Source organism: Eretmochelys imbricata, chromosome 1, assembly GCF_965152235.1.
Source record: "Eretmochelys imbricata isolate rEreImb1 chromosome 1, rEreImb1.hap1, whole genome shotgun sequence".
Lineage (NCBI taxonomy): Eukaryota > Metazoa > Chordata > Testudines > Cheloniidae > Eretmochelys > Eretmochelys imbricata.
The window spans coordinates 29,781,751-29,795,195 of NC_135572.1; the positions used below are offsets into that span (position 1 = coordinate 29,781,751).

General features: G+C 38.1%; 1 protein-coding gene across 1 annotated transcript in view; it reads right to left on the reverse strand.

The window, feature by feature from the left end:
* Positions 1-2,498: 2,498 nt before the first annotated feature.
* Positions 2,499-13,445, reverse strand: part of SESN3 (sestrin 3) — an 88,697-nt gene continuing 77,750 nt past the window's right edge. Inside the window, exons 9-10 of the mRNA XM_077808410.1 lie at positions 11,598-11,742; positions 2,499-10,122 (exon numbers count right to left, since the gene is read on the reverse strand). Of these exons, the coding sequence (XP_077664536.1) occupies positions 10,036-10,122; positions 11,598-11,742 (232 nt within the window). The 3' untranslated portion in view covers positions 2,499-10,035. The remainder of the gene's footprint in view (positions 10,123-11,597; positions 11,743-13,445) is intronic.

Sequence of the window (13,445 nt, forward strand, 5' to 3'; positions counted from 1 at the left end):
ATTTCAGCAAGTATAAATGCAATAGTTTAACAAACCCCATTGTTCCGTACCTATAAATAGAATTTTCAAAACCTCATAAAAAGTGCAGATTTATGAATTGCTGTTAACACGTTAATATACACGATTCCTTTATTTAAAAAGGTGTTTTGTCTCTTAATTCACTAAAAAGTTCCTTCTGCATCTATTCAGATGAATTCAAGTCATAACTAAAAGCTAAAAAAGAATCACACAAAAATGGATCTAGCTAGGTCAGTTTATCCAAAAATCAGCGACACAGAGGGGAAAAAAGTTTGCTAAAAGCTCTTGTTGAATCCTGCAATGAACTCCAAACTACTCACTCATCTAATGGGCATGCCATTTGCAAAAGTGCACCAGCATTCAGGATAAAAGTGAGGCCCAGCTTGCATGATTATCACCCCACTGCCCCGGTAAGATGCACACTCTTTTCTGCGGGCTACCCATAGCATAAGTTGCAGCACACGACAGCAAGAAGGCTCTGCAGAACTGCCGTTTCCCTCACACCCTACAGATGGGTGGGCAGAGGTGGGTCCTTGACTCCAGCCCTTCAGCTTGCCTGCCTAGCTGCACTGGTACATTGGGGAGAGTAGGTGGCATAAACCTGGCAGAGAATACTTCCTCCCTGGAGTATGAGGCCCCAGGAGGGGGATTTGTTCCTTTCCAACTCACAATCTCCCTCCTGGGTGGCTCCACAGGCAGCACAACTCCTTATTGCTCCTTACTCCAAGCAGATGATTAAGTCACAATCTAGTTCCAACTAAATTAGACCCATAACAACCTTTGGAGACCTAATGTCAATTGGAAAGGAACATTATTTTCTCCTGCTGAGCTGGGCTTCTTGGACATCAAATTAAAAGCAATGTTGCTATTTTCATAGTTTAATAAAACATAAAATGAATCTAGGAATCTCAATAGACTAACTAGAGAAGATAATCTTGACTTGCAGGTCAGCACAAGGCCTAGGCAATACTTAAATCCCCCCATAACCCTGTTTTGAGTGGTTGCATGTGGAATATCGACAGACCCCAGTCATCGGCAGGCAGGATCAAACCTGGGACCTCTGGAGCTAAATGCATGAGCCTCTACTGCATGAACTAAAAGCCATATGGCCCTTAGCTAAGGCTGTAGAGCAGATTCATTAATCTCTCTAAGTGGTCTCGGTGCCACTAGAGGGGACAGAACATCACACCCAGGAGGTGCGTGGATTACATGTGGAATATATAAATGATAGGGCTGTCAATTAATCGCTGTTAACTCATGTGATTAATTCAAAAAAAATTATGAAATTTTTAGATTTTTTTCTACATTTTAATATATTGACTTCAATTACAACACAGAATACAAAGTATACAGTGCTCACTTTATATTATTTTTATTATAAATATTTGCACTATAAAACTAAAATTTTTTAATTCCCCCATTACAAGTATGGTAGTGCAATCTCTTTATCATGAAAATTACACTTACAAATGTAGAATTATGCAAACAAAAATGTGTTAAAAAATAAAACAATATAAAACTTTAAAGCCTACAAGTCCACTCAGTCCTACTTCTTGTTCAGCCAACCGCGAAGACAAACGAGTTTGTTTACATTTATGGGAGATTATGCTGCCGTCTTCTTATTTACAAGGTCATCTGAAAGTGAGAACAGACGTTCACATGGCACTTTTGTAGCCAACATTGCAAGGTATTTACATGCCAGATATGCTAAACATTTGTATGCCCCTTCATGCTTCGGCCACCATTCCAGAGGACTTGCTTCCATGCTGACGATGCTCATTAGAAAAATAATGCGTTAATTAAATTTGTGACTGAATTCCTTGGGGGGAGAACTGTATGCCTCCTGCTCTGTTTTACCCACATTCTGCCATATATTTCATGTTATAGCAGTCTCAGATGATGACCCAGTATATGTTGCTCATTTTAAGACCACTTTCACTGCAGATTTGACAAAGCACAAAGAAGGTACCAATGTGAGCTTTCTAAAGATAGATACAGCACTCAACCCAAAGTTTAAGAATCTGAAGTGACTTCCAAAATCTGAGAGGGACAAGGTGTGAAACATGCTTTCAGAGGTCTTAAAAGAGCAACACTCAGATGTGGAAACTACAGAACCTGAACCACCAAAATAGAAAATCAACCTTCTGCTGGTGGCATCTGACTCAGATGATGAAAACAAACGTGTCGGTCCGCACTGCTTTGGATTGTTATCGAGCAGAACCCATCATCATCATGGACGCATGTCACCTGGAATGGTGGTTGAAGCATGAAGGGACATATGAATTTTTAGCACACCTGGCACGTAAATATCTTGCAATGCTGGTGCCATGCGAACACCTGTTCTCACTTTCTGGTGACAGTGTAAACAAGAAGCAGGTAGCATTATCTCCTGAAAATGTAAACAAACTTGTTTGTCTGAGCAATTGGCTGAACATGAAGTAGGACGGAATGGACTTGTAGGCTCTAAAGTTTTACACTGTTTTATTTTTGAATGCAGTTTTTGTGTGCATAATTCTACATTTCTAAGTTCAACTTGCATAAGAGAGAGACTGCACTACAGTACTTGTAACGGGGAATTGAAATATTATTTCTCTTGGGTTTTTTTACAGTGCAAATATTTGTAATAAAAAATAAATCTGAAGTACAGTTTGTATTCTGTGTTGTAACTGAAATCAATATATTTGAAAATGTAGAAAACATCCAAAAATACTTAAATAAATGGTCATTGTATTAACAACAGCGCGATTAATTTTTTGTTAACGTGGAGGGTTTACAATGTGCTGTAAACCACAGCTCTTCATGCTAATTGGAAAGATTTGTGATGAAATGAATAGTAGTCTCTTTGCCTGAACTTTAAGCATCACACTGGAGATTTTTTCATTCATAGAGAGGGACTTTGACCCAACCACAATCTATAGAGAGTCCTCATGACACTACCATTAATCCACTCCTCTACTATCCAGATTTACAGCGGTATTTTATCTACAGCAGGGTCTGTTTCGCAAGAGCAGTTTAAAGTGGCTATGTTTATCAAATTTGCTAGTTTACAAATTAAAACCTATAAATACAAAGACTCTCACATACTGAACATTGTAACTTGTGTGAATCCTAAACTGCATCAATTAACTGTTAAAAGCTTATTCTACTTAAAACCTTACATAATACAAGATTGATAAGTGGCAGTCCTGTAGGATCACACTGCCTGCCTCACATTAGCCCACAGTCATGTGCTTCACAAAAATAGAAATGTTACAGTAACAAAGCACAGGCCCGCAAAGGCATATCACAGCTTCTGATTACATAAGTACCAAAGAACACAAAAAAGAATAGGTGTTAATACTGATGAATTAAAGAATAACTACAAAGATCAAACATGTTCACAGCATGCTACATATACTGCTCAACTTAAAATAAGGTGAATACAATGTTGAACAAAAACAAAAGTAGTTGACAGTGTGATTTTTGAATTGTGTTTCAGATACAAAGACATAGCATATACATTCATGATGTGGCTGTCCAGCAAAAATTGGGGTACAGATTTCAAATTAAAATCTTATCTTGTAAGCTACAGTTTATAACCAGTTCTGTCATAATCAAGAAAGTATTTTGTGGCTTTGTGTATTTTCTCAGAATCTCAAGACTGGAGCTCAAGTTTACAAGATCTTAATATTTATCCTACTTTTGGAGGTTTGTTGAGTGGCTGTACCTGTCCTATCAGCATTAGTATATTGTTCCCTGTAATCACACAATACCTTTTCATTTATCATGTGTATTGTTGGGCGGCCCTGTTTGAATCATGGTGACAAAATGAATTAAACATGAAGAGGCACAATGTAAAACTGGATGAGGCAAAGTGTAGATTGATTATATTTTGTTTGGATGAATTTGGTGCCATTTTATTTACATCCTTAAAGATGGACAGGCATCTGATGCTCCATAATTCTTAAAACTTTGCCTTAAAGAAGGTTATAACAACCAGAAAAGGAGATGAGATTCAAACACACAGTTTGTTTGTGCTTTCAAAAATTAAAGGCTGGCTCCCCCTATCCCTTTCTACTGCAGGGGTAATGATAAAATGGACAAGATAGCACAATTACTCCATTGCAACCAAGCAACTCAAAGCCGTACCTTTTGTAAGGAAATCTCATTGGTAATCTTGGGGAAAAATAAAGTGTTGCCAACATCTCCCCTGCATACAGAAGTACAATCTGTGTATTTTTATCCATTTAATGCTATTTTATTTTAGGGAATAAAAACACTGATTTCCCTCCTAATTTTATTACTTCCTTCCTGTTAAACAGCCTCATATTTGCAGATGCTTAAGCATGTGAGTAACTTTATTCATACAAGTACATTTACTCAGGTAACAGTATTTGCATGGTTAGGCCAATTATTTTATATATTCATCAGTATCATAAGGACATTATAATGATATCAGAATAAGGAGCAAAAGCTCCCACTGATTTCAATTAAAGCAGAATCAGGCCCCCTTAAATGGGGGTAAAAAACCTTCGCTGTCCCAAGTAATCATGAGATGCATTTATGCTTAGCAGTTGTCCCACAAGAAGTAAAAAAAAAGATAATTTGTTCTAAAGGCCATTATGAAATCTACCCCATTTTAAGGGTTTTTTCCACATAGTCTCAAGTGATTCCCTGTTGAAATTCATTTTAGTCTCTTACTCAGTTGTATAAAAGGTATGTGTGAGAGAACTGAGTGGTCTAGGTTTAAAGCCCTTACATGGGCAAAACTCCCAAAGTCAAAGAAAGTTTTGCCTGAGAAGAGCCTTCATGAGTGCGTCAAGTGTAAGTACTAGTGGACTTCTTTTATTGTAGAGACAAGATGGGTGAGATTTTTTTATTGGGCCAACTTCTGTTGGTGAAAGAGACAAGCTTTCAAGCTTGCACAGAGCTCTTCTTTAGGCCTTTTATTGTAAGCACAGAGCCAGAATCTGATCCCAGTTGCCCATACTGAGTAGCACCCCTCCAAAAGTGGTCCAGTTGGTTCGTATCATAAGGATGGCAGAATGTGACCCTTAGAAATAAAGCTCTGCTAAGCTAGTCTCCCTCCTTGACAGTTAGTGTGATTTCACTATTTAAAATAGGTACTCAGTACTGAATTTTTAGAAGAGATGTAATTTCCTTGGCCAGGAATAAAGGGAACATTTGAAGTCAGTGTTGCTGAAAGTGAGGAACACTGAATATGACCACAGAACTCCAGCTAGCTTCTAGGTGGTTGATGTGGGAAATGAATGCAATTTTAAGATCTTGAGCCTGGGAGCTCATCCCTGAAGCATAACATTTAGGCTTTGACAGGTCGGAGACCAGGACTGGGAACTTATCTCAACATTTGGTGGGAGGGAGGAAGAGAGACCTTTTTGTAGGCAGGGTTAGCCATTGAAAAGAGGGGGTCAGAGACCTTGGTGAAGAGCAGGAGATTTATACAGCTGGATGGGAGATGGGAATGGGGTGCCTGTGGGGACCGACTGCATGGCCAAGTATAGTTGTTGTAAGGATTAAAATAGCATAGAGCAGGCAGATTCTATTCAAGCATCCGCCCACTGCTCTGCCAATGCATCAGTCCTAATCTGGGACACCTCTGCTATTCTTGTCCTACATGTCTCCCATGCCTAAGGGGTGTGTGATTTTGTGATGTGTACAGCTTGCCAAACTCTTTCACTTGGGAAATATTTCTTGATTTAAACCTTCCAGAAGTAAAGAAACTAGTGGCTGCACCACTTAGGATGGGGTCTTTCCCTCTAATTTAAAAGCGGATTCTGAAAAATTTGACTCTTTTGGCCAGGTCTTGTGGTTGGCAGCATTTGTATGCCACAAGCAGATCAGCCAGTGCTAAGTTTCATTTACAGATGGTTGATCCATTTCCCTCTCTTATTTATGCACTAAAGTCAACACAAAGTCAGTGGGTTTTGGATCAGGCCCTATGAATATGAAGCCCCAACACAGGCTAAACGCCCACTGAATCCAAAGGGTGGTTCGTGCAAGTGGAGGCTGCAGAATTTACCGCCTAGAAGACAAGAATCTAAACTGGTCAGTCTGAGCACATCTGTTAAATGCATGTACTTATGATGAACAAATGCATAAGCAAGAGGAAGGATGTCAAGATTTTGCTCTACAAGGGTAGCAGCCTACAGATCAAGATCTTTTGAAAAAGTTAATAGAACGTATGTATGTCAATAAACCAATGCAAATCACACTATTTAATATTCAGGGAAACTGATTTCTACCCTATTAACTTTTGGCAACTGAATACCTTTAAAAATCTGGTTCAGAGATGGAGATAGGAACCTATAGGGATTTTACAAAGTGCCTAGGTACCTAACATCCATTGAACACAACCGTAGTAGGCACCTAATCTGCGTCTTTAGTTGCCTAAACTCCTTTAAAAATCTGGCCCTTTGTCCTTTTCAATTTAAGCTTTTTTTATTATTAAAAACCTTGTTTTTCTGATTTCTAATCTACCTTAAATTTACGGTAACCCTAAATATGTAATTTTTAGATTTGTAGCTCCCTTTTGTTAAAACATTGAACAAATTAGGTTTTTTTTTTTTTAATTTGTTTTTTAAAAAAAGCTGACCTGGGAAAAGCTCTCTGGCCCAATTCTCCGTAAATCCTAGCAATATTCATGGAGGCATCCTATATACTAGAACTGTAGCACCATGGATCTTGATGGATATAAGTGAACTATAGAAGCATTTCAAAAATTAGTTCTCATGGGACTCTACAACAGTTTGAATCACCTGCTGTTAGCATAAATTGTTGTTTAAAATGAATTCTGCTATTATATGACTACAATCCCATGATGTTCAATTGCCAGTTTTATATTCCACAGAATACTGAGCTAATGCAAATGGCTTTTCTAATTTGTACTTTCCCCACTTATTACAGACAAGCAATTTCTGAGAGTATTGTTCTGCACCTGACCAGAATACAAAATACTTTTAAAATGCTCTTAAGGTTAATAAGCACTCCAATCTCATAAAAAAAGCGATTCCCTATTTACAGCGTTTCCTACGATATGTGGTTAGTCATTACCCCAGTGAGCCAATAGTTTTGGCCTTTTCTTCAGCAGGCAGCAGATGATGCATTTGTCTTTTTACCTTGGTGAAGATTGGGATTTTGATGACTAAATGTTAATGCTGGTAAATATAAACCCCAGCAGGGGAAAGCAAAAAGTCAATATCTGTGCATATACTCCCATTAAGGTACATTTCTGACAAAGGAAGTTAACAAGCAATGAAGTTTGAGGATTCACATTCACACGTGCATTTTTTTTTTTAAAACAGTTGCACATTTAAGTTTGGCACAAAGTGAGCCTAAGGTGTAGGTAAAAATATACGGTATAATCGTATACCTTTAACACCTGTCCTGAACAAACATCTATATTTTAAAAATATCACATTTTGAGTATAAAAGCTAGGCTATAAATGATTATACAGTAAATTCAATACTCTGAAAAAGTGGAAAACAGCATTGTTACTTTTAAGTTTGCATTTTATATAGAAAAGTTACAGCAAACTAGTTGTCAAATGACATTTCCCAACATGGAATGCCATGCGGGTCATATTAGATTAGATATGACACCTTCTGAAATCAAGTTTTGTTTTTTTGTTTTTTTTTTTTTAACTGATTCACTATGAATAGATCAATTCATTTACAGTTTATGTATTTCAAAATCTAATCACATACTTTGCTGAGAAGGCAATTCAGCTGGAAAAGTAAATTCTATAGCGAAAGATTAAAATAAAGGCACTAAAGTTTCCACAACTAACACTCAAGCTACTTTAAAATCCTTATATTTCAGAAGAGGAATTAAGTGGTTATGATAGTTACCTAAAACTAGTTTCACCTTCCTTCCAAAACTTAAACTGTTCTTGAGAAATACCTGGCTTCTCATACCAAAGGAATTTCACTGTACAGTTCCCGTCACTTAAAGGCAGAGTTACTAACTGAAGAATGTCCTTACCAGATATAATTGTTACAAGCAAAAACTCACTAAGTGCAGCCACTATAGTTAAGTTGAAAAAGATTATAACAAGTTAAAGAAGTCAAATCTAAGGTTATGCATATCAACCTCTCACCACTTTGTCTGAATAATCTTTGTAGTTAGCTATATGAGATAAATAAATCTTATTTATGCAATGTTTTATATAGGAGAGATTCTGATGCAGTTTGATGGGTAGTTTCTTATCTTGGCTTAAAAAAAATTAGTAATTTCTTTCTCACAAGGCTTTTTATGCAAATAGACTGCTGTCCAAAAGTGCAGAAAAAGTGTATTTAAATGTACAATCATTTAGTTTTCCAATCTGGAACAGACAGCTAAAGCAAAACCTCCCAACATGTGGTGTCACAGCAAGTTATTAAGAGAGGGAAGGAGGAAGAAAAAAACTAACTTTAGTAGCATACTGGTCCATGTTTGTTTTCCCTCAATGAAAGATGTAAAAATATGACTACTATGTTAAAAAAGCTATTCTGCAGTCTTCAATGGAAAGGCCTTTTTACATCTTCTACAATTCAGAGGAACTTTAAAAAACCTAACCAGTTAGTTTCTAATACATGTAAAAGCAAAATAAAGTCACCCTTCTTATAGTGAAAACAAAAATCAAAACAAAGATTTTTAGCCGTGATAGCTGTGTCCTACTGGGAAAGTTTAAGCATCAATTTAGGCACTTCACTGGTTCATTAACACAATCCAAAGTAAAGCTATAAACACTGAAATGTTGTGCTCTTAAAATCAGTCTAGTCAAGCAACACAAAATAATGCAAAAATGTGACATTTTTGGCAGCTTATTTCTTCCCTTCCCCAATATTACCAGTTGTCCAAGTAAATTTTATTTTGTGGCTGCTTTGGCACTTAAATATCAGATTGCTCAAGCCATACAAGCTAAAACAAAAATGCTAAGCCTTGGACAATAAAGAAATTGTTTTAAAATTTCTTTATGGTTGTATAAAAAGGGCACTTCAGTAGCGACATACTAGGGCAAAGCTTGCTTTCTTTTTAAATATTGCACTTTTCTTTTGTTCACAAACATTAATGCATAGAAACACAATTTTAGCTTTGAATATTGAAGTGTTCAGACACCATGAATGAAAAAATTCTAGGAAACAAATTTCTATAACCTATTAGGAAAAGAACAGGTATGATAGCCTTCCTTAATTAAAAAATGCACTGGAGAAAGGAGAGTGCAAACATTTTTTTTTTGGTCAGTCTCTGTATTACGTTTACAGGCGCCAACTAGGTGAACTTGCAAGCTACACTAAGATGCGCATGCATGTTGTAAAGAAGATTGAGGGTGACTGTCAGTAAGACAAGATTATTCATGATTGAACCATAATATGTACAACAAATGGATAACTGTGAAACCTCTTCTTTTGGAAAGAGGAAAGGAAAAAAACAACTGAATTTTGCATTTCAGTAGCATTCTGTAGAATTTATCATGATTAATGTCACATTAAAATGTGGACAACGTTGGCATTATATTTCACATCACCTTCAACTGCTGTAGTAAAACAGTGCCTGACAAGTAGTCTCCAGGAGATAAAGAATCCAGTAGCCAGTTCAGTTTAATACATCACATGCTTCTCTCTACTAGCGTTAGGACATTGCATTAAGATCTCTTAGAACATCCAAAAAACCTTTGCTGAATTCCACTAATTTGAAAAATGATTGCTGGAAAAGATAAACACTTTTTTCCTTTGTTTAAGAACAAAGCACTAGAGCTGAGTATAACAAAACTAGTTTTAGGATTTTGACCAGTATCCTGAAATCCAACCAGAAAAAGTAGTGCTCCTCAGTGTTATTTTTGCTATCATTAGTAATGTTAAGCATCAAGAAAATAAAACACGTCATTGCACATTACAGCCGCCAAAAACACGGCTAAACTTTGACACTAGAGATTTGAGTAACTTGATGCTACAGCACATACAGCTTCTGGTGTGTATCTATTTCAAAAAGGTCTTTACATATCAATTAAACTTCCTTCGCCCCTCCAAATTGATACTTCAGGTCAAGTGACGAGTTATGGCACGAAGGGCATATAGAAGTTCTGCTTGCATACGGGCTTCCATTAGAAGTAGATTTAAGTGGACCTATTTGAAATTTAAAAAAAAAAAATTAGCCATTTAGTTCACCATTACATATTAACAAGCAGAGGCGTTTAATCACTTAATTATCTTACAGATTTAGATTTTTGTGCCAAATGAAAATAGCTGCATCACTCCTCTCTACATTCTAGTGCCACGTACTAGACTGAAGTGTTGCCATTTCTTCTCCAGATGGCTATCTAATATGCCAATTTTATATGACATTCTGGACTCCCAGGTAACAAGCCTTAATTACTGCTTTAAGCAGTGTTCCATCTGCTTTAACAGAAGTCACAGCAAAACAATGCTCTACAGTAATGGAAATCATGACAGAAGACTTACCATTCACCATCACTATAAGCATTATACTCCGAGGACTAGATTTCTGTTATCAGTGTTATATTATCAATCCACATGCCACACACCCTATGTACTATCTGAAGTCAACTGTCAAATAAATGCCACCTCAGGGACGGCAAATTATTCCAGTGAAGACTGAGGCTGGTTTCAGAATGAAATTTACTTAACAACAAGGAACAGAAATGCACATATCACTGCCCACTGCTTTAGCATCTGGCCTTACTGCACAACTGTCTCAGGAACTTCTACCAGCACGTCTCCTGGTGCAATGCTGGGGCACTGGCATGTATCCTACCCAAGTATTGACCAGGTCTGTTCTGGTTTAACTGGTGATATGAGACCATAACAGTTATAAATAAAAGGAAGATCAACAATAGCTTTATCCTGTCTTATCCATTACAGGTCTTTAAGAAAGCCCGCTTGTATCGAAGATCTAATCATCATGATTGGAGGCATCTACAGTAGTAGTTTAGAGAAAGAACAAATAATGGGCAGTATTGTGTGTCATCTCAGGAGTGCAATTTTTATGTCATTCCTGTTTATTGTATCATGCACAAGACAGTGGCCACAGGCACAATATGATATTTTGTGTAATATAGAGCATAATTTGTATGCCACTCATACTAAAAAGGCATACAAGTATTATCAATGCTTGGTAGTTAACTTAAAAATAGTGTGTACACACACACACACAGATGTATATATAAACAATGTATTTTACCACTGAAAAGCAGTGTAGATACAAGTTAATTTATCTTCTCTATAAGAATCAAGTAGTATCAGAACAGTTGACTACTTCACGATTTCCAAAACTGCTCATTTTTCTATATGCAGATCTATGGATCTAGCTTCATGCAGGAGTCACTAGAGACTGTCCATGGTGTGCTCATTATGAAAATGTTTTGGCAAAAGAGACATTTAATATTTATTGAACTAACTTGTAAGGCTTTACTGTACAGTATTTAAGTTAATTCTGTAAGTTTTTTCTTTATTGTTAAGAAGGTTAACTCTAGTATACACACACACACACTCACCCCCACCCTTTTGCAAGCCACCTTATTATTTGCATTGTTTACATAGCACAGGGCCTCTTGTGTAATGTTTGGCTATGAAACACTTACCTTCTCTGAGTGCTTGAACTGACGCCAGTAACTATCGTACATGCGCTTGGTAGTTCTCTCTGGGTAGCAGGTCACTGTCTTAATGTAAACCTTCAGGCTGCGTTCAAGTAACTGATTAACTTCCCCATAATCATAATCATCATACCTAAGCAAAATAAGGCAGACTGAATATTTTGTCTGGACCCACATGGCTTTTTAAATTCTGAAACTACACGTATTTATGAACTGAAATACTAGAAGGAGCGGTTACTTATCTTGTATAGTAACTGGAGTTGTTAGAGATGTGTTACCCTATGGGTGCTCCATGTCAGGACATGCGCACGCCTGTGCACTTTTGATAAGAGATTTTGCAAGCTATGTCTGTCCGCAAATCCATGCTTGCACCCCAGACACCCTCATGCTCTGGTACGAGAGCATATGGGGAGGAGGCAGCAGACCCGCTGCCAGGCCAGGTCCTTCTCAACCATGGAAGTCTAGTGAAAGACTTTGAGGCAGAGAGGAAGAAGGGTGGGAAGTAGAAAACCCACAGGGACACATCTTGAAGAACTCCAGTTAGGCTCCAGGAACTTCTCCTGTTTCGAGTAGCGTCCCTATGGGTATTCCACATCAGAAAATTCATGAGCAGTACCTCATTTATGGAGGAGGGTGCTGAAAAGGCGGATTCAGTAGAACTGCATCACTGAAGCAACTTCAGCTCTGCAAGTCGATACAAGAGCATAGTGCCGGGAAAACATGTGTACTGAAGACCAGGTGGCTGCCCTGCAGATGTCACGGATAGATATGTTTTTCAGTATGGCTACAAAGGTAGACTGAGCCCTGGTGGAATGAGCAATAACTCAGTGTATGTGTGTGTGGAAATTGTACCTCCTTTCATGGGTTCTGCAGTTGAGATGCAAAAGCCTGGGTGAAGCCCTAAAGGGCCTGGTCTTATATAGGTAAAAAGCAAGGACTCTTCTTATGTTCAGTGTATGGAGGCTCGTTCCTCCTCTCAAACAGTGAGGCTTGAGATAAACACCAGCAGGTGAATCTCTTAATGTGGAATTCTGGAAAACCTTAGTCGGAAGGGAAGGTGTGGTCATAGTGTCATCTCGTTCAACAGAACACTGTATAGTGGAGTCAGCCACCAAGGTTCCAAGCTACCATCACCTCAGTCAGGAGGCAGGACATGAGGAATGAGGTCTTAAGGGATAGATTAATATTTGCCATAGGTTCGGCTGGGTGTTTTCTCAGTGCATTGAGAGCTAAGTTGAGGTCCCATGATGGAGTTGGTTCCTTGACAGAAGGGAAAAGGTTAAACACGTCCTAGCAGTTGGGAGGCACAGTGGTACGGTAGGCCTCCTGTGGCTCTAGAGCAAGAAAATTCCTGGATGGCACTGATGATGAAGAAGCTGTGTGCCTCGAAGAGATTCAACGTCCAAGGTGTAACCCTGCAAGCTGATGACTGCAATGGAAGCTCTGATTAGGAGGTCGTTCAGGAAAGGGTCCCTGCAACCTGAGTCTGGCTATTATCACCACCATCATCTTTGTAACAACCCTGAGGGCAGAGGACAGGCTAAATGGGAGTGTTCGCTACTGAAAATATTTTCTGAAGTTTCCCCCAGGATAGGGGTGACACTATAGAGGACAGGGTCTCCATCCAAAACTTCATTTTCTTCATCCATTTGTTGAGCCTTTAGAGGTCAAAAAATGATTGATATTCCCCCCACACACATGCCTGTGCTCTTCTGTAGAATGCAAAAAAAATGGATTAGAACCCAGAGAATCTTTCTTCTGAGGAAACACACTCTGTCTGTCCCATGTCCAGAAGAGGAGATGCTCTGTTCCAGATCCGATTGTGTTTTACGAGGT